At 38.7% G+C, this 21,835-nt stretch overlaps 1 protein-coding gene across 1 annotated transcript in view; it reads right to left on the bottom strand.

Annotated features, from left to right (window-relative positions):
* CDH8 (cadherin 8) overlaps window positions 1-21,835 on the bottom strand; it is a gene marked incomplete at both ends in the record, with an annotated part of 126,903 nt that overhangs the window by 86,296 nt on the left and 18,772 nt on the right. Inside the window, 1 exon segment of the mRNA XM_080351891.1 lies at window positions 3,640-3,934. Within this exon segment, the coding sequence (XP_080208017.1) occupies window positions 3,640-3,934 (295 nt within the window).

The raw sequence follows: 21,835 nt of genomic DNA, 5'->3' as shown, positions 1-21,835 counted from the left end.
GCTGGGTTTCATTCCCAGTGTGTCCCTTTACATCTAAAAGTGATTAAACAAGATTTACAACAAATTAAATTATTTCCTATTTGTGAAATAACTGCTACAATGAAGTGATTCCACAGATTGCACTTTTTGACCTTTAATTTCTTAAAAAAAAATAGTATCAAGATTAAAATATTAAAGCACTTAGTGTCATCAAAGAACACGTTCTCCATATACACTACTAGCTTTCACAGGCAAATTCATCATTTTGGAGTTCGGGAACAGGGCTTACTATGGTAGATTATATAGGAAATATGTTTAAAAATAAAAAAGAAAAGAACACAAGGATGAAATAAGGAAAAATTCAGTTTAGTTCTCAAAACTTTTTTCTGGAATGTGCTTCTCTCTTTCCTCAAAGAGAAGAATAAATGATTTCAAAATAAGCCTGAACATGGTGACGCTACACACCACTCGCTACGTGTGTGGGTGTGTGTTCTGGAAGACAGCTGAGAAGTGAGCATCATTCCTACCGGAGATAACACAGCCTATACTAATTGTCTTTGTACCGAGTAGTGGGAGGAAAGCCATGCAAATCCTTCTCTTTTGTTTTAGTAGAGAAGCAGGGTTTTCCAGACATCTCTGATATATAACAAAAATCAAACACGCTACATTGTGGCCATGTCCATGTCATAATCTCATCTATTGGCATATGTACACATTCATACATATGACATATGGAAAGTTTGCACATACACTGCGATTTTCACATCCCCATACTGCATCATTCACGTTCTAGATAGGCAAAAATACCACTGACATACATCTCTTCTAAGAAGGAATATGAGACCAGTATCTAATACAGCTATTAGAAAAACTGCATTGTGTTAGAACCTCAACATTACGTTACAGAATAATGAAAGGTTAAAGCATTCATCTGTATTTTATGCATTGCTTTCCACAGAGGTTCAAAAATAAAATGCCTCGTACTGCAACCTCATTATATAAGTACTATATATAGCATATGAGTTCCTCTTCTGTTTCAGAACAGTCAGAATCGCTATAAGCATTTTGAGGAAAGAAGAGCTTTAGTAGAACTTTGTTTTATCCTGAGTAAGAACATGGCCTAGTAATGACTGTGTTGTAGAAATGTCAAGGCTGAAATTAGCCGTGGGTGGAGATCTCTTTACGGGGAATTAAGTAAGTGGATAATGGAAGCGAAATACGCTTAGTGTGGGGAAAAAACATTTTAAAAAAATTTCCTTGAACTCTGAAAGGAGACAGAGTTTTCTTATCAACATTAGAGGGGAGCTAATGTAATTTTAAGAGGACTAACAAAACTTGAAGTTAAAATCAAGATCATCATTTACTACAGGTCTTGATGTTGCTGCCTGTGGGTTAGAAGAGAAAGGCAGAAGGAAATAGTAACAGCAACACTAGTGAAAGGGTAACATTCTGATCTTCAGCTTTCCAGCCTTGAAATGTGGTTCCATCAGACATTAAGACGCAGATTTCACTGCATATGCTGCATGGATTTTACAGTCATTGTCATGCAATGTAATGGCAAATACACTCTGAGTCTTGAAGTGGCAGCTGAGAATTAGATTTTGTTTTTCAACAAAAGAGCAGGACTGTATGTTTGTGCTTCTTTAGAGAAACAGCTTGAAAACATTCACTTCTAGCAATGTCACATCAACACGCAAGGTTCAGGGATCATAAAGGATGAATGTACCAAACTTGCATAGTTTCAGTAATAAAGGTACTAAATGGTAGACCTTGGAGAGAATCTATGACAAATCTCTACCTATATTTGTGTTGCTAGAATAAACTCATTTTGGACCAAACTCTTCCCTGCAGCCTAAGAATATATAAACATGTGGAAGTACATGATTTCAGACGCACATCAGTGAAAACTGAGTTTTACCTCTCTTGCTCTTATGGTACTTTTTCCCATTTTTTAAGCTTCATATTAACCAACTATTATAAATATTGTCCATATGCAGAGATGGAAATTATTTTGATAGTAGCCTTTGTGATCAGAAACCTTATTTTCTTGTCTGTGTATAGGTTTTCTTGTTTGTTTTTTTTTCTAAACCACCAAACAATTCCCATCTGTATAAGCATTAACTGCCTTCAATTTCCCTTCCTTATTCTCCTACTCCCTCCTCCTTGTTTCTTCCTTTTTTTGAAACAAAAATAATTATATTATTTAATTAAGCCATTTTCTTGCCTAGAGCTTGGCAAAATATCTTCCGAAAGCAGGTCCATATTACATTTGCGCTGCTGTATAATTAAAAGTAACTTAACAAATGAAACCTCTGCTTCGGTAAAAGAATTGATGTGAGGCTTGAAACTTCACAGATGAGTTTCGGCTAAAGCAATTCAATGCAACTGGGATATGAAAATCTGTTGGAGAAGCGTTGATAAAAGAATGGAGCCTTGGCTATCACTGCCTAGTCAGCACCATGTTTATATCTGAAAACAACCTGGTACACCTCATTGTACTGAACGTGAGACAGAGGACGGTTCTGGCTCCTCACATTCCTCCTCTTTTGAAATAGATAAGACAGAATGGTGGGTTTGAAACTTCTTGATAGGGTGCTGCTCTGTTTTACAAAGTACCTTGGCACTCCTTCAATTATCTTGCTTTGACAGATGTAGACAAATTGCCGAGAGCCCATTATCCTCAACCTAATACCAGAAAACATTAGAATTTACTCTGCATTTCATAGCCAGATTTGATGTCTTTGCTTATACACAATTCTTACATTACCCTGAAATTGACTCTTTCGGTTGGATGGGTTTACTTCCCTTTTGCCTTCCTGACAGCAAAGATACCTGCACTGGATAGGTTCCTATCAGGAGGAACTGGGGACCTGACTAAATAAATATGCACATGCTTATACATTCGCAAATACAGAACAAGGGACAAACTATGAAAAAAAATCTAATATATTAATCCATGAGGACATATATTTATTCATTTTGTCGGATTAGTGTGAATCTAAGTAAAATGTATTAAGAAGATTATTTCCTACTCCTTTCTTTTTCGCCCCTTTCACACAATTAATTTCCCTTTTTACCATCTTCTTCCGCAGCTTTTTCTGCTCTCCCCTTCCATCTTCTGTGCAAATCCTATGGCTAATTGGTTTAGTCCACTCTAGAGTCTAACCATCAATTCCTAGACACAGGATCTTTCATTTCAATGTTTTTGGCTGATTAAAGTTGCACTTAGAGGAGAACAAATAAGTATGTATCAACATACCGCAAGCGCTACGTCTGTGTATGAAAATACAGAAACAGATAATTAAACATCAACAAAATATCAATAGGACTAGAGTGTCACATTGAAACGCATCTTGATAAATCCTTCTCAACAACAATACTCTGAATACAGCATCATAAGGGGAATATAAATTCAGCCCATTAAAGTGTTGTTGGGCAAAGAAAGACATTAATACATCTGTTAGTAATTTTCTTACTACTAAGGGACTTCACTGTTTATTGTGCTGCAGATGAAAGCTTTGGCCAGGAAGAGATTTGAAAATATGCAAATTAATGCTAACAACATAACAAATATCTTATTATTCATCAACAACTCAATAGCACACTGGCACATTTTAAACTGTGAGTAATCAAAGTTCATCAATGTTTAGACATACGTACCTACAACAGACATTTCGGGAACCGTGGCGTGATACGGACCATCGACAAACTCTGGGGCATTGTCATTGATGTCTTGAACTTTAATAATGAACTCTGAAGGAGGCTCCAGAGGTTTGTTTGTGTCCCTGTCCACTGCCTGAGCTGTTAGAGTGTATTCAGCTTTTTCCTCGCGGTCAAGCCTTTTCATTGCATGAATGTCCCCAGTCTTGTCATTGATCACAAAGATTGTTCCAGCTCCATCTCCTGACAGAATATACTTGATTTTGCTGCTGCCAGGATCCAGGTCTGTATGTAACTAAAAGGAAAAAAAAAGGCATTTAAGAGACAAAAATTACACCCAGCTCTTTTTTACATTGGTTGAACCATGCATTTTGTCGAGCTATTCTTTTGTATTTTAATCTTAGCACCAGTGATCTATATCTCAGCCTGAATACACAAGTGGAGTAGGGATTTGTATGCATATTAATCAAAAGTGAATGTAATCATAGGCATAATTAGACTTCCTATTTAAAAGGTAGCTGTTATATATATTATAAACCCCTGTTCTAAAATGTAAATGTCTTGGTGGTTGTTATCAGCCAAAGTGAACAAGCACAAAATGTCCTAACCTAGTAGATGCAAGGGTGAATGAAGGATTAACAATAATATATATTTTAATCAATTTTCTTAGTTTTAGTTATTATTTTCAGATGACTGAGAATATCTGAACACTGGCATCTATGTAGATGTTGTAATGGGCAGCAATCACAGAAATTTATAACTGTACCAAAACTCAGCTGTTAGCAGAACTTAAAGGCTCCAAGATCTCTATTCTAGAAGTATTAATATTTCCCCTGAGACAAAGCTTTGTTAATTTTCCCATTCTCCTTAATGCCCCATGAGAAAAAATATTTAGCTTGTACTCAGCTTTTCAAAAACCAAGACAGAACTATAAGAATCTCAAACAGAACGGGAAAAAATAAGTTGTGTTTTGTTTTTATAATTAAAACCCGGAACCAAAGAACACTGGAGACAAAGGGCTTCATTGATTCTTTGGTAGGCTCAGAGCCAAGTGCTAAATATCATATTATCTCCACTAATTTTTCATTTGCGAGGGCAAGCACCCCAATCGGTGGACCATATGTATTAGTGTCAACACATTCAAAAATACAGGATAATAACTTAACTATACTGTAATAGTGCTTTACATTCTACTTACCATTGAATCTAACACACTCAATATGAAGAACAAGAAGTGAATAACACATCGTTAAGAATGTAACTTGCATTTATTGTCCTTTATCTCTGCCCTACAAAAGGCAGTCTGAAGGAAATTCATGCAGCCCACTCAGGACAGCGCAACAACTCCCACCAGTCCTGTTTCTCTGCTTATTTTTGTGCAGACAGTTAAACAGAAAATGTTGCTGGTTATGCATTTTACTCTTCAATGGAGAGCAGTGGTTGCTAGGGCTGGACAGCATTATCATTTGGTATAAGAACCTGTATTAGAATATTAAAATAAGTGTGGACAAAAGCTTTGTAACACTGGCTCCAAGCAAGCCACAACTGGATTTTTATGTCATACCAGGAGTAAGCTCTGCAGGATTTTCAGTAGGTAATTGGTCACATACAGTTATATCTGCAAAATAGCTGTTCGAGCTTAGAAAACTCATTAACAACACTTTACAAAAAGGAATCTCGAATTGTTGCAATGAGCACAGCAGTCAATAGCAGTCAGGGCTGATTTTTCAGTTGATCTGGTTTATTAGACATACAAAGACCTGGGCCACCAGTGTATTCTCTGCTCTGCAATAATAGCAGAACTCCCACTGGCTACAAGAGGTGTAACTTCATCCTCTGTGTTTTGCTGGACAATATGTTATTACCGTACTGGTTATTATGACACCATCATTTTAACAACTATTTAAAAGCACTTTAAGTGTCTGTGAATAGGAATGACCCAACCCGGTTCAGTCTTCCTACCCGACCCACAAGAACACACACAGACTGCCAGTGACAGCTGAGGCCTTTGCCAAAACCTCATTCTGCTTTTCTTTCTGTAGTTGCCATTAGCTTTTACTTGATGACAATCAGCATAATTTACGCTACATTAACGTAAGTTAACAGCAGTGTCCTGTTGGTCGGTACTGCAGTTTTGTCTGCTCAGCAAGACATGTTAATACAACTTTGTCTTAAAGATTATTTTCCTTATGAGCACGATTATATTCAATCTAGGTGTCAGCAATATAAAAAAAAATGACTTGCAGGGTCCCAGAGCTTGTCAAGATCAATCCAGAATCTGTTTGTGTTTTAAACAGATTGTTTACACTTGAAGCATCTGTTTGATCCCCAAATAAAATCTATATGTTCTTAAAATTGCATATGAAGGTTTTAGTAGAATATTCCTAGCTGAATTACGGTGATGTCATATCATGACATCCGGACACACACAACTCAGTGAAGCGTTTAGGAACGTCTCAGTCCAACCAGCTACACAGAGCCTGAAGTGGAAAACTGTCATCTGAATTTCTAAGGCAGCAGTGGCTGGATAAACTATATATCCCACACAGATATTTGAAAATGCTCAAAGATTCTCCAGTTTGCCATTTGTTAATGTATGGACGAAGGCTGCAGAAGCTCCGAGATAGGCTTTTGAAGTTCTTTTGTAATTCTGAGCAGCCAGAGAGATGAGTCTCTTATGCAGATGGGAACTGTCTCACCTGCTCTCAGGCAGCTACCTGGGAGTCACAGCACCAGCTTGCTCAGCACAAGGCATTTCGTGTTCCAGCCATGTGTTCGCCACCAGGAAAGTACTCAAAGCACGTGGGGCCGGTCCATGCCCAGAATGAGCAGAAAGCTGCTTAGTGGCCTTTGCAGGAAGATCGGGCACTTCGAGCCCTCTCCAGGTGTGCTGCTGATGCACAACTTGATACAGACAAACTCGTAATGAGGTGCCTAAAAGGGAAGGTTTGTAACCCTGACTTCCTCGTATTAGCAAAAAAGCACAAATATATAAATAATTCACAAGAGGGGGAAAATCTACATGCTATGAAGATGCTGCTGGACATTTTTAATTAAGAAAAGAGAAGGCGGCATTATGTAGTCAAGTTTTTATTTGAGTTTGTTAGAAAGTAATTAATTCATCCTTGTGTAATTACAAGGGAATTATCCCTTACTTGTTTCAAGGGAAAAGGCATAATCTGATCTTAAATCTTCATTTTAAATTCTGCATCATTCTTGTCCTTCTGAACTCTAGAACCTTTTTTAAGGGACTAACTAGTGCATCAGATTTTCACCCAACATTCCACAGATGAACACACAACATATCAACACTGTGCTACTGCTTTAGGTGCTTCTATTTTGTTACCTATTAGAAACTAATTTATGAGGCAGACCTCATTCAATGAACTTAGAGACACAATGTTCAGCTTTTATCACTCTTTTCCAAAACTGCTGGGTCCTAAGAAGCTCCAGCTCATTCTGTCAAAGTATGGGACAATTTTAGTGACCTTTACAGCCACTTTTATATATATATATATATATATATTTACATTTTTATATATATATATATATAAATGTTTTAAAAATTGTACCTTACTCATGAGGTGTTTCCTTCTGTATGTAACTTTGCAGGGTTTTTTTTCTAAAAATAAGAACGTCATTAGGTGGTACAGAATATTTTTGTGTGTATTGTTGATGTGCTCTGACATAAAATGGACAAGTGTGTTTATTGATAACACACATTTAAAATAAGTCAATAATTAAGCTATTATGCAAAGATTCAATTCATTTGCATGCAATGCAGAATTAATAAAGTGAATGTAATTTCATTTTCTCCATGGACAGGCTGATCCCATCTTTAATAACGGGAACTAAAAGCTGCACAGTGGGGAAGAGGAAAACCAAGTACCTGCCGTTATTATTCAGGGTAATGACAAATAGGGGCACACACTTGATGTACCTGATAACGTCAATCCTTGGAACACTTTCTGAAAGGAAACAGGCAAGTATGTGGATGACAAAGGTTTCATTTAAGATATGAGAATCATGTAACTTGAAGCCTCTGGAGTAACTGTCAAAAGACATTACTGCTCACACTTCCCACCTGCAGTTTCATAACCATATTCAAAGAGAATTAAAGCAATAATATCCCTAACACTTCCATTTAAGAGTGTAATCTCTGCTTTTGTCTGCCTCAGTTTCCTAGCATGTCATCTGAGTATCTTTGATTCCAGATGGCTTCTTTTATGTTTCTGTTTATTCTTTGCTACTGCTTTTTTATTCTATTTGATTTGCTAATTTTGCCTCTGTTTATATTCATACTGCAACTGTGCACAAACTGCTTTTTATTGCTTACCTTTTGGTATCATCTTATAATACACTAGAGTGAACTGTTGTTTAAAAACTGGAGACAAGATTGGGATCTAACAATCTGTTTGTTCTAATTCACTGATTATGACCAACTGATGCAGGAAAAGAGCTTGGGAATGTGACTGAATCTTGATCTAAATCCTTCCTGGTTAGAAGGACATTGGTCCTTTCTGTATGTGTCATGTACCACCGTCCTCGTCAAGCTGAATTAATGATTTTTAATATCTATTTTAGCTCAATGTCTTGGGGGAAAAAAGATAGCTATACTTGTTTCTACAGATGGGAGGAAGAGATAACCACACATTTGATCTCATCAAGATCCATATTAGGAAAAACCATCCAGACCATAGGTCTGCCCAAGCCATTCCCAAGCAGCTCTACACATTTATCTCCAGTTAAACACAGTATTATTATTTTGTAACCAGAATTTTTATGCATTGTGAGTGCTGTTTCAAATAAATTGTTCCCCCTGCCAAGGGAACTCCCTAAGACGGAGGAACCCAGAGGAAAATCCTCCCCAAATCCACAATCACATGCTCATCTTCAGTGGCTGTGATGGCAACAAGGTCATTTTATTCTACTCTTTGCTGTCTTCATTCAAAAGCATGGTGTCAGGTTGATTTTTCTGTATATATTTCTTACATATCTTGCTTCTTCTGAATCCTTGTGTTAAGCCAGACAACAGCTAAAGCTTTCTGTTTTCCTAGTTCTGGCCTTGGCCCTTCCCATTTGGGAATACCATCTGTCTTCCCTTCTGTCCTGAGAACGCCGCCACCACATATGACCTGTGTCCCACCACAGCTTGGACTGCCGCCTGTAGTCACTGCTCTCTGCAGCTATTTAACGCCCAAGTGTCCTGTGGCGAGTGGCCTTGGGTGGCTGGCACCTTTTTGTAGTTGGCTTTCTGCCTGGTTTGGAGTTCACGTAACTATTTCTGAACCCAGACCGCCGTTCCTTTCTTGTGTTCCAGCAGACACCACTCCTGTATAAAGGTCTTGATTTTTTTAACCCAACTGTTTCTGATACTTGGAAACGTGCAATGAAATTGTGTCGTATTGCCAAAGAGGAATCCTTTCCCATCTCATTTACTTCTCTATTATTTCATCTATAGTGTACTGCGGTTCACCACAGGAGATCTGAAAGCTAGGTATAGAGAGCCTCAAAAATCACACGCAGTTTTAGTCCTGTAAAACATATTCCCTCTTCTGTGTCTTTATGGGGAAAAAAAGTATCTGTCTGTCATCTCCTACTGTTTGGGGTCAAGCACTTACATTAACAATTCCAGTGCTTCAGGCATTATAATTAACAGTATCTCCTGCACTTGTCACTCTTTTCCCGATTCACTGAAATAGCAGTAAAGCCATGCACTCCCTCCTCCATCTCGTCAGTCTTGGACACAAACCGTGCTGTAGTTTCTACTACCTATAAAACTGTGAAATCTCCGAACACAACTTGAGAAGCCTCTTCCCTTTGGCTGTCACTGCTGCTGCCAGCAGAGCCTCTTGCTGCTCCTTCCTCACTGCAGACAAAAGACGGTAAGGGCTGTAAAAACCCCTAAGCCATGGGAATGTCCCATTCGATGTGCTAGCCAGAAGACCGTCAATTCCTATATACCAAATCCTTCTCTTTTGTTCCTTTAATCATCATCATCTTATTTACACTGTTCTGAGCTTTTCTTCTATGTTGTTTGAGATGTATTTTTCTCTCTCCTCTTTAAAAGCTTATTATAATGTGCTAGGTTTCATTCTCAGGCACAGAGTACATTGCACTTGAGCGTCAAGACCTCTTTGTGTTTTTTCAAATGATTTTCTCAAGTGAATGTCAGAGCAATATCTTGTAATGCATACTCTTAGCATTGCAGAAGAGGAATGAAAACATTAATCACTACATACCCAGAGTGCTAATTTGAAGGCTGCTTACAAAATCTGTCAAACTAGACATGCTATATCCTAGGTCAGAAAAAAGTACAATAGGTCAGTGTGGTCAAGGGTAACAGGATATTTCTATTTAGTTAAGCATATTTTGGTTTTCATGATTTTATAGTCTTTCAAGGCTCTGCTTTCAGCTGCTTTCAGCACCCTGGCTTCTGAACATGCGTTGCTCACAAGGACTAGGAGGATCTCAGTGATATTTAACTTGTCTTCCTTCTTAATAAAAGAATTTCAAATCCATGCAGAATGCATTCAGTTATTTAATGCCTTCTTTTATTTAATAATTTTTAATAAAACAAACCTGAAAGCATTCAAATGCCTGTTTTTGAAGGTGATTTTTCAAACTTCAGATGATTGCTTAGTGTACTTGGGTGTCTGAACATAAGTAAGCACCGTCTCAAAGCACATAACGTGGAAAGCTGGCAGTGCAAATAGGAAGCTCTTTTCTAGCAATTGGCTGTCAAACACATCTACAGTGCGGAAATATGAACATGAGCTATGCAGCCACCTCCCAGCCAAAACTGAACACTGGTGGGAAGGTAACTGAGGGAAATAAAGGGAACTGAGTACTTACATATTGATTATCTTGTAAAATACCGGCTTACATGTGATAATATATCTTATTCTAGTGTACTTACACTAACCTGTGAACTGTGCAGATGGCTACAGTATAATTTCTTCTTAGTACAAATATTCTTCAAGTTACTTGGAATGTGAAAATAAACATAGCTTGGAAATGCTACAAAGCAAATTCCTTACACGATATCAAACAAAACATTAGTTCTCCAGCATTACAGTGTTTGCAGTTACATGGTAGTATCAGTGTCATACATCAGAATAAACAGATCTAACATGAGGATAATTTGAATTATTTTCCCTATTTTCTTGCAGTTAGATGTTTATTAGGGACAACTCATGCAGAATTGTAAGTTATTCAGAAGAATCTGGTTGAAATTAGTTATTACAATTCCGTGCAGCTTCACAAGGAATTATTTGCCACATCACTTGTGTGGTTTTCAAAGCTTCCTAATGTAATTTCCCATGCATTTCCACTAAGTCACGCGCTCCTGTGAATTCCTTACAAACTGACTGGCAAAGGTTGTGTCTCTCATAATGTGATCAATTTGCAATACCACTACATTTGAACTGTTTTTACCCCACTAGCGATAGCTCATAGCTTCTGCCTTTGTTAGTGCTCTTCTGGAAAAACGGACAGAGGTGGGAAGAACACAAACCATTGCACTCAGACAACATTAAATACATCGAAATAAAGAACTGTGCCCGCTCCGGCACTATTTGGTATTTAGTAATATGTTATCTCTGATTCTCTAGCAACTTGTGTTGAGTCCTGCAGTCCCCTTCTCAGTACATATGGAGATTAAAGTCTCTGTGATAATTATCACTTTTTTTTGGCACATCAGAGAACCTGACCTGTTTCGAAGGGGGGAAAAATAGCAGTTCTATGACTGTAAGTGTGGGCACTGTTTGGAGGATTTATGTCATTGGCTGTAAACACCTGACCTACCTGTCACTCAAAACATCCGAAATTTGGGGTCAATGTTCCATCAAAAAAGAAACGGTGACTCAGTGTGAATACAGACAAATTGCACACAAATCAGTATCACAAAAGCTGCAAGTGTATAACATATGTCAATCTCAAACCAGCCAGACTTAGCAATGATTTAGTCTAGACCTTTATCCAGATCATCTGAGCTCATGGTGAAGACTACAGTGGGAGGCTGCAGGAGACATCTGGACTAGTTTAATGGTGATTGAATCACTGTCGGTTTTCTCTACCCACACAAGCTTGGTAGTGCTCATGTCACTGACCAGCCAAAACCCCTTATGGTGCCTTTCCCCATTCAGCTGTTCTTCACATTCCTCTAATCACACATTCTTCCTAAAAAGGACGGGTGACCGGCCATCCTGCATTACTATCTCTTGGGGTTCTGAGTAGCAGAGAAGATGCACAGTACACACGTGACTGAAGTTAAGAGGCAAAGAAACATAACCATGATTTCTCAGGACCTCTTTTCAAATGATATGTGTATTCTCCCTCCTTCAAAGAACTGATTTCTACGTTGCCAACTAGAAAACGTAATGGATGTGACAGGAACAGCAAAGGAGATAAAGAGCTGCATAAGGGAGACCCTTGAATTGCTCCAAGGACTCTGCTGAAGCTTCTCTAATAAAATGAGTTCAGGTGCCTATTGGAAGGGCTCAGGAAAAATAAAATCATAATAAAAAAGAACAACAACAACAAAAAAGTAAATAAGAAAAAATATTTTAAAATATGAGAAAGATGCAATATTGAGAACTGAAGTTTTAAAATTATCCAAATGATATCTTATATACAAGAATGTCAAAATCCAAATATCTTAAGTACATTCCTGCTATACATCTGAAATAAATCTCCTAACAGCCAAATGACAGCTGGTCAGCTGACAACTGCAGAGTCAGTAGTCATCTATAAATAACGATTATTAATTACTTGTATTACAATAACACATCACAGTCCTTGTTGACACCAAGGGTCTGTTATACTGTGTGCTGGAGCCTTCGCTGACCTTAATTAACTGTCCTCTGCTTATGGGGAAATATGAAATGTGGGGTTTTTTTCACCCTTCCCTTTTTCTGAACAAGAGACAATGAAGAATGAACCCAGAATATGTAATTTTAGAAATGAGTTTTTAAGCCAATGGCTAATTTCTATGATTCTCTCATATAGATTCAGTATGGCTTGAAATAATGGAAAAAATTGACTTTTATTTTTGTGAATGGTTTTAGGATCCGCTATGAGAGCCAGGAACTCAGTAGGAGTCTCTGTCTCAAAATTCTAGGGACACTGGACAAAACTCTTTACTTGAAATATATAGAGATTTATAAAGAAAGATACAGGACCAAAGACAATCCCCCAAAAAGACAAAGAAAATCACAACCGACACCAGGTTATTAAATTCATACTATGACCCCAAAATTTAAAGTCCAAATAAATTCAGAATTTACCACTAACCTACACGTTTTTTGTAGTTTTCTGATAACTTAAAGATCAGATGTAACTGACTCGTACAAACTAGATAAATAACGAGATTAATAATTATGTGACTATGAGATAAAGTGTTGAAAATAGCAAGACCCTAAAGTAAAATATTTGAGATTATTTATCAAGTCAGTAAAGCTGAGTTTTCACATTTACTCAGGAGACAGGAGATGGAATATTTTGTTTGCCGATGGAGATGGGATCACTGGGTATGTAAATGGACACTGATGGCAAAGTTAACTGAAAAGATAACCTGCTGTATGATGTTCTTCAACAGAATATTAGCAGTATAAAAGCACTGTTGCTCAGCTCTGCTGTGGATATTCCCACACAAAAACTGATACGGGTAACAAATGTATCTTGGTTTATCAAATGTTAACTCTTTTTTGACACAAAGGATGGTGGCCGGTCAAAATCAAAATCATAGCATGATTAAGCCAAACTTTTTTTTCCCCCCATCCATATTGAAAATTCAAAGCCACATTAAATATATCAATACTGGCCACAATTTGTTTGTGAGTTTGTATATATCAGCTGGACTGTAGCTCCCTATCTCAGCTGTGCCAGCTGCACCAATAGGACAAGAATGCTTGGAGTACCGATTTTCTCCAGTCTGGTGCGTAACTGCTTCTGATCATACAGCATCAACGCTGACAAAGTGGCCAAACAGGGGGACCCCATGAGCTCTCCAGTCTCCTTCCCATATGTGCTATGAGAAAGTACAACACAGTGCTACAACAGCCTCAGGCACTGCTTTCAAGAAAAAATAATTAGCCTGGATATAAGCAGCACAAAACCCAAGCAATTCCAACTCGCCAAAGAAAAGACACAGTTATTTTGCGGGACTGCACCACTTACATTTCCTATAATAGGAGAGGAATTTGCATGAAAAGCAGAGTCCCTGAGCAAGCTACATATTGTGCTTTTGTTTCGTGTATTATCGATGTGCAGGTTTAACAAACAGTTCCAATTCTTTGAAAGAATTCAGAAAGACTGAGAAATTATGATGGTTGTAAATTGCTCTGAGTAGGTCACCAGCAGGCCCTCACACATGAGTCACATTCAAGGAGACTGCAGTATGCATAGGAATTGCTAGAAATCACCGTTTAAAGATTCAGTTCCACTTCTTCATCTGGGAACACCATGGATTTCTTGCAGTTACCTTGTCATTTTAAACCTTGGTATGACATTCGCCAGCAAGGTCAGTCTCTACTCAGTCCAGTTCTAACAGTTTAGATGAATACTACATCGATTCCACATATTCTCTAGACTTGAACAAAGTGTATATTTGTAACACAGAATGGAAGATAGTAGTGAAGTTGTCTTATATACAATATCCCTACTCTTTATTCCTTAAAGAAGAACTTCAATATAGGAGTTAAATAGTTAAAACTCTGGCATCTGTCCTCTACCTATAAAAAGGAGTGAGGTTACACAGATTACGTGATGGATAATAGAGAAAATGTGAAAAGACTGTAAAACCTCCTCCATTTAAAGTAGGTTATATTGTCATAAGGAAAAAAAATGCTCATATTTCAGCTTTCTTCTATCGGCTGAGATATAGTTCCAAAGGGATGGAGGTAGTGGGGGGATATCAAACATCAGCCAAACATCAAACATCAGCCAAACATGCTCCACTTTGGAGCATGAAAACAATCAAGAAAAATAAATATCCAGAGTAAACAAATAGGAAAGCAGGAAGAACCAAAAGGAATCAAACACCAAACATATGGCTCTGAAAAAACACACAGAAAAAAGTTACAGGAATGTTAGGCAATTTAAATCTTGCCAGAGAAAATGGAGCTGAGAATATTTAACTTCCAGATGCTACTTTAGATGGCTAGGGTTTTTGTTTGTTATAAAAGACAAACCATAGCCTTACGGATACCTTAAAAAAGAGGAAAAAGCCCCCACCAACCTGCGTATGTTTGTGATAATATTCACTTTAAGGGTTACCCAGAGAGTTTTACATTTGATATATGCTTTTGCTTTTTCCTGCTCTTGTTTGCAAGAGATTTGACAATAACTGGATTGTTAAGCCCATGTGGGGAACCAGTCCCTCACCACCAAAGGAAAGGGGGAGCTGCTTGATGGGAAGCAACTCTTCCAAGAAATCTGCATGAGAAAAAGAATCAGAATAGCAGCTAATTGAAAACAAGAATACAGGGAATTGCATTCCTGAAAGGCAGGCCACAAGTTGTTTGCAAACGTAACAGATTTCAATACCTTCTTTGACTGCACATGATAGCTAATGAACGGATACAGAATATGAGATCAAGAGAAAGCCTCTGAGGTTTTTGGTTGTTTGTTTTGTTGGGATTTTTCAATGTATTTTTCCCCCCCTCCTCCTTGAGAAGTAATACCTGATTTGGATTTCATTATGTTCAATAGTGAGTGTATTTCTTTGCTAAGAATACTCCCAAATCTTATTTATTCTCCCTGGAATCTTCCTGCCAAGCTCATTTCTCCTCCCTCCCTGTGGCTAAAGCCTTCTTCTGCCCTGATTCTCTTCTAGAAGTGACGCTGTGTATTGACAGCCCAAGCAAAGAGTCGTCATCCAACCGGCCATGTCGTTCAGCCCCAGGTGTGATGCTGACAGTGACCACACAGCCTGAACACCAGTGACTCACTCGGAGATTCGCACAAACCAGAAATAACCTTTCATTTGTCTTCCTGCAATCAAGTTAAAGTTATTCAGCATCTAAATATTAATGCATGGACATTATGTACATTACACAGAATCACAGAATCAACTGGGTTGGAAAAGACTTCAGAGATCATCCAGTCCAACCCTTGGTCCAGCTCCAGTCCATTGACTAGATCATGGCACTAAGTGCCATGGCCAATCTCAGTTTAAAAACCTCCAGGGCCGGTGAGTCCAGCACCTCCCTGGGCAGCCATTCCAATGCCTGACCACTCTCTCTGCAAAGAATTGCTTTCTAATCTCCAGCCTCAATTTCCCCTGGCAGAGTTGAAGCCCATGGCCCCTTGTCCTATTGCTGATGCCTGGGAGAAGAGCCCAATCCCCACCTGGCTAGAACTGCCCTTCAGGTAGTTCTAGAGACTGCTGAGCTCACCTCTGAGCCTCCTCTTGCCAAGACTAAACAAGCCCAGCTCCCTCAGCCTCTCCCCATAGAGCTTGTGTTCAAGTCCCTTCGCCAGTCTTGTTGCTCTCCACATTACTCCACCATCTGAATGTATCACCACAGTAACTGGATGAGCATCCCCACAAAACTGCAAAGCAAACCTCAATTTCTCTTCCCAATCACCTGAACGGGAAGCAGAGCTGCAGTAACAGAGCCCCATATTCAGCACAAACAGAGCAGCTGTGGAGACCCCATGAAGCCCCAGCCCAAACACCAGCCTTACCCTTAGAGCTGCTTGTATTTTTACCCATCTTTTTTTTGGACAAGAATAATGATTCGGTCACACTCACTTCAACCATTCGCCTGCGTATTACTGAAACGTTGATCTAGGAAGCAAATACATATTTGGGGAAAAAAGCAATGGAGTATTTTTTCCTGAACATTTCCTGCCCAGAGTGCTTCAATGCTATTTTACATTCAAAAGCTTCTTATGACTCTGTATGCATTAAATTATTTCTTTTAAAGTATTTACATTTTGAACGCATTAAAAAGTTAACCAAAATGTTTCCTTTAAAATTAGTTTTATTTGTCATCATGGTAGGGCTTTTTCTTTCACATAACAGATATACTATGCCTAGCCTGAAACATTTTTTGATAGTTGAAAAATCTGTATTCAGAGTGACACAGAAATACCTTTTCTTCCCAACTTCTCAAAACTGCACATGAAATGAAAATCTGTTTCTCATCTCAGAAGCAGCTCTTGAGTTCCAGCAGAATTAAATTTTTATTTGCTCTAAAAGCAAAATACCATTTCTGCTGCCTACACAAATCCCCCAATTAAACCTTTCCTTCCTACAAAAATAAAGCAATTTCATTCCCTTTGTTTATCATAATTTAGTTATTTTCCTTATTAGACTGAGCTTTGTTTAAATGTTTTAGTGTTTTCATTCTCTGACTCATTCTGTAGCTATTAGAGCAGCTTTCTGCCATGCCTTTCCTTCTGCAGCATCGCAAACATAATTAAAACATATCTGCTGTGATTATATTTCAGCATATACAGATCAGCATATATTTTGCTCTTAGGTATAGAATCCCTATTGTTCATGTAATTGCTATGAAGAAATAATGCAAATGAGCCTGCTAGAGACAATTATTGGACTTTCTAACTTTATAATGTTATAAACAAGAATTGTCATTCCACTCGGGTGGACAGCAAACACCCATGTTATTGAACGCTTTAAAGACTTCAAATTAACAGAAGCTAAGTGAGCACTGTAATCATTCATCTGGTACATATTGATATCTCTAAATGAAGATTTTAGATTGTGCTCTAGAATTAACACAGATCAAGAGATCTCTGACTAGTATATCTTCATGAACAAAATGTAAGTATTGTGCTTCTGTGACAAAGGCCATCACATCTATGACTTGGCACCTGCCCGCACAATCACCGCAGGACAGGACTGGAGTAAAATCCATGTTTGTAGCACTTCCTGAGCGCAATTCTTAACTTGGGTAAGATTTAGAAAGACCTTTAAATGATTTACATTTTTTCTGTAGTTTGTAATGAAAGTCCCTGAACTATATGATGAGATGATAAACATCCACATACTGTGGTCTCCTAAATCATTTTCCTCTCTTTCCCAGAGACAGGTTTCCCTTCCCGTAACTCAGAGATCCACAATCAACACAAAGCAATCTAACCTGTGAAGACAATAGTTTCCCCTAGTAAACAATCTCTATTAATCGCATCTACATGTTGTCATGATCCAAAAGAACATTAGGCACAAGGCACCGTGGACATCTGCCTCTGAAAAGGACGGGAAGGGTCCCCCCCTGACACCAAGCACAACTGGCAGTATTCAGAGACAGGGTCATACCCCAGTGTCAAAGCCTCAGATGTTCCACCAAACCTCTCTATTTCCTAGTGTTCTTTTTCTTGATGCTATTTGGGGTACTGTGCATAAGGGAATATCCCACTGCTCTAATACTCATGTAAAATTTCTGTGGAGCACTCTGCTAACTAGGACGTGCAAACCATCTGCACCAAAGGAAAAGATGACAGAGGCCATTCGAGGTGAACGATCCCTTAGACAGGGTCACTGCTGGTGCCATCCCCCTGACCCATAGGGCGCCACAGGCAGTCCCCTGGACTCAGCCTCCTCTGCGCTCATCTGCCCAGCCTGAATCCACAAATACCACCAGCGATCCAACAGCTCCGTCTTTCCAGGGACTAGAAAATGATATTTTCAAAGCATACTGTCATCTTATATAGGGTATCGTTACGAGGAATGCCAGGTTTTCATAAACAGCAAATATCAATAGGAGCCTGATAAACTTAACCTATGGTGAAAGGTCAATGCTTGAAAGCTGATGGACTGAGTTTGGGCAAAGGAAGAGACGTTATTCAATCTGATACCATCTTAGTTCTTCAACAGTCTCTTCCTAATCACTTCTTCCTGCTTATCTTTCACGGATCCTAACTGGGCCAAAGGATTTTGGAATACAAGTACAGATGTGCAAATGCAGTCATTCCTGTGCACAGCCCGTTGTGTTACTGCTTTGAATATATTCTACTAGCAAATGGATTAGGCTGAGTTTGCTCTGTATTTTTGAAATCTTCAGTCCTATTTCTTGAGGTTTTTTTTCCTGAAAAAACCATATTTGTGGTATGAATCAAATTTTTGCCCTTTCAAAAAGTGCAACCAAAAGAAAGGATACCAACTGTCCTCTGAATGTGTCGCAGTGCCCAGCTGAAGTTCAAACTGCTAGAAACGGAGATAAAACCAAACCAAAAACGTCCTGGTTTTGGCTGGGGTAGAGTTGGTTTTCTTCCTAGTAGCTGCTATAGTGCCGTGTTTTAGATTTAGTATGAGAATAACATTGGTAACACACTGACGTTTTGAATGTTGTTAGGCAGTCAAGGGCTTTTTGGTTCTACTGGCCTGCCGGAAAAGGGTGGGGAGGGCACAAGAAGCTGTGATGAGACACCACTGACCAAAGGGATGTCCCACACTGTACCATGTCATGCTCAGCCTGGAAAGCTGGGGGAAGAAGAGGAAACGGGGGATGTTCAGAGTGATGACATTTGTCTTCCCAAGTAACCGTTGCGTGTGATGCAATCCAGCCGTCCTGGAGATGGCTGAGCACCCGCCTGCCCATGGGAAGTGCTCAATGAATCCCTAGTTCGGCTTTGCTGGTGTGTGCAGCTTTTGCTTTCCCTATGGAACTGTCTTTATCTCAATCCATGGGTTTTCTCACTTTTGCTCTCGTGATTCTCTCCCCATCTCACCAAGGCAGGGGGAAAGTGGGTGTCCGCAAAAACCCAAGGCAAGAAAATAAACCTGTTTTTATCTCTGCTGCATTAGTAGGCTCTCCCATCACTCCAAATGCAGAACATGTACTTAGATATCTCATTATGCCACGTAGTAGCAATTTTTTGCCCATCTCTACACTGAATAGAAATCCAATGTTATAATTACTCCAGCATTCTAAGAATCTCCCTAAATGGCTCTATTGACAAAGTTTTATTTGATACTAAATTTTGATTTATATTTTAGTGATTTCTTTATTTTAAGCAAGGAAACGGGGGAAGAATCCAAATTGTATTTGTTCACAAGGAAAGCAAAAACATTTTTGAGAAAACTAAAATTAAACTTTAAGAGCTTCGATACGTTTCACTTTTTTGGTGTCTGCTTGTATTATAAAAATGGAAAGGAATTTTCACTTGATGCATAGTTAAACTCCCTCAAGTTCTGTAGTGCCTCAGTTTGAATTAAGTTAGCATTATTTTCAAAAGGCTAAGAAACGCAACCATAGTTTAGCTCCGTTCAACCAAGCAGTGTCTGTGCTTTGAACTGACAGAAGCCTTTAAGTGCAGAAGCTGAGATAAGCTGATAAAGATGAAACCAGCTGCATCTGCGGTTACTTAGATCCAATTCAGTCCAGCCCTATCGCACCACACATCTCTCATATTTTTGCACATTTTAAACTAGTGTTACTGTGGGGTAGTAAATAATAAGTTTGCACAGATAATGAGATCTCAGACCAAAAAAAAAGTTACTTCTTGGCTCTTGCTCCCCCAGAATATAAATTGTTACCACTGCAATAAATTCATTGTTGTGAACTGAAAATCTCAAAAAAATTTAATTGAGTTATTCATTGGAGGTTTCCTCTTTAACATGGAGAGAGCTTTCCATTCCCAATGGAATTTAGATGAAACAGAAGAGCAGCATATTTTATATGTTACCTTTTTGTTACATGTGCAGTTGGCCACCATTGACAAGTTTGGCTGACCTGCACCGTCCATAGAGGAAAAAGAGCGACGGTAGAACTATCCTCCATTCAGTCCTCCCTACAGCAGGAACTCAGATGTGCGAACAGGTACAAACCACAGTTTACTTTCCAGGGAAAACAAACACAAACAAAGCCCCACAAACAAACAAACAACAACAAACCAGACTGTTGGGTCCTGTTCCCCCAACGATTTTGAATTAAAATCACTGGTCAGATACCTTCTTTTTAGAGAACTAAAAAACTTTCTGCACACAACGCCAGAAAATAAGTGGAGTAGGAAATGCTGCATCTGTGCCATCTGAGGATTCCCAAATACCAAGCAATCAGCGCAGAAATGAATCCACACCACCATACTCGCCCATGGTGTCCAAACCAGCTGAGTAAACCTACTTTAGCAATCTGGCCAGCATAACATCGTCCAGCTGCATTTTCCCCTCCTTGTGCTCACAAATGAATAACAGGAACTCCAGAAGTAACCAGCTCTGCCGTGACCTTATCAAAGTCGGTGCCACGCTGTAGCACTAACAACTTTTGTAGCGGCTTTTAATTCCAACAAACAAACAATGAGAAGAGCACGCGAATTAAAAACCAAAAACCCCCAAACATTAAGGTAATTCCATGTTGATTATACTTTTTTTTCTATGTGGTCACCACAGGCAATTTAGTGTTTTAAACTGATTTTGCGAATAGATTAGCTGTTAATGTAAAATTGTTAAGCAAATCATTTCAGCAGAAAACCATTCTGGGATGCAGTTATGGGAAGAAGTCACATATGCAAAACTAAGCTTTGCCCAATTGATTTCTAATTATAAAATCAGAAGCTCTAGAGTTTGTGGTTAATAGTCCTTCCCCTTCGCCTCCACAAATAAACTTACAGCGTGTACTCACACCCAAATACACATAAAACTCTTCCCATTGTTTTAGTAAGCAAGTCTGTGTGCTTGCACTGCCCAGCTAAGAGTGAATCAGACAATGCCTTGCTGAAGGCCATCTATGGAATTAAGTCTACAATGCCTCACTGATGACCAGCTGGGATACAGCAAATTGTTCCTTATAATAAAGCCACAATAATGGCTGTTTGGGGGAAAGAAAAGAACAAAAAAAAAGTCACAGACAGATTCTACAAGAGCTGAATAAATTTAAATACCAATATTGTATAATTACATAATTTTATGTTTTCCTTTGTAAAAAGATAGTGGCTAAAAATTTCCTGTATTTAATTAATTCATTCTTCAGCACCAAGTTTAGACTGCCAGGACATCTGAGTCTCTTGTCTCACTTTGTCTCTGCATGAAATTGGACTGTTCTTGGGATGAAAGCGAGCCAAATCGTGCAGTTCTACATATTAAGTGTGCTCCACATAAGGATGCTTTCTGAGCACATTCTGACCCTTCAGCATAGACTAAAGTGGCACGAAGGTGAGTATACTTTGTCTATAATAGAAACAAATTAGAACAAAATCTTTATAAGATGCGCAAAAGCATCTGATTGGC

This window comes from Nesoenas mayeri (assembly GCF_963082525.1).
Source record: "Nesoenas mayeri genome assembly, chromosome: 12".
In the NCBI taxonomy this organism is placed as follows: domain Eukaryota; kingdom Metazoa; phylum Chordata; class Aves; order Columbiformes; family Columbidae; genus Nesoenas; species Nesoenas mayeri.
The sequence above is the reverse complement of the archived record's forward strand: the minus strand, read 5'-3'. Positions and strand labels throughout refer to the sequence as shown.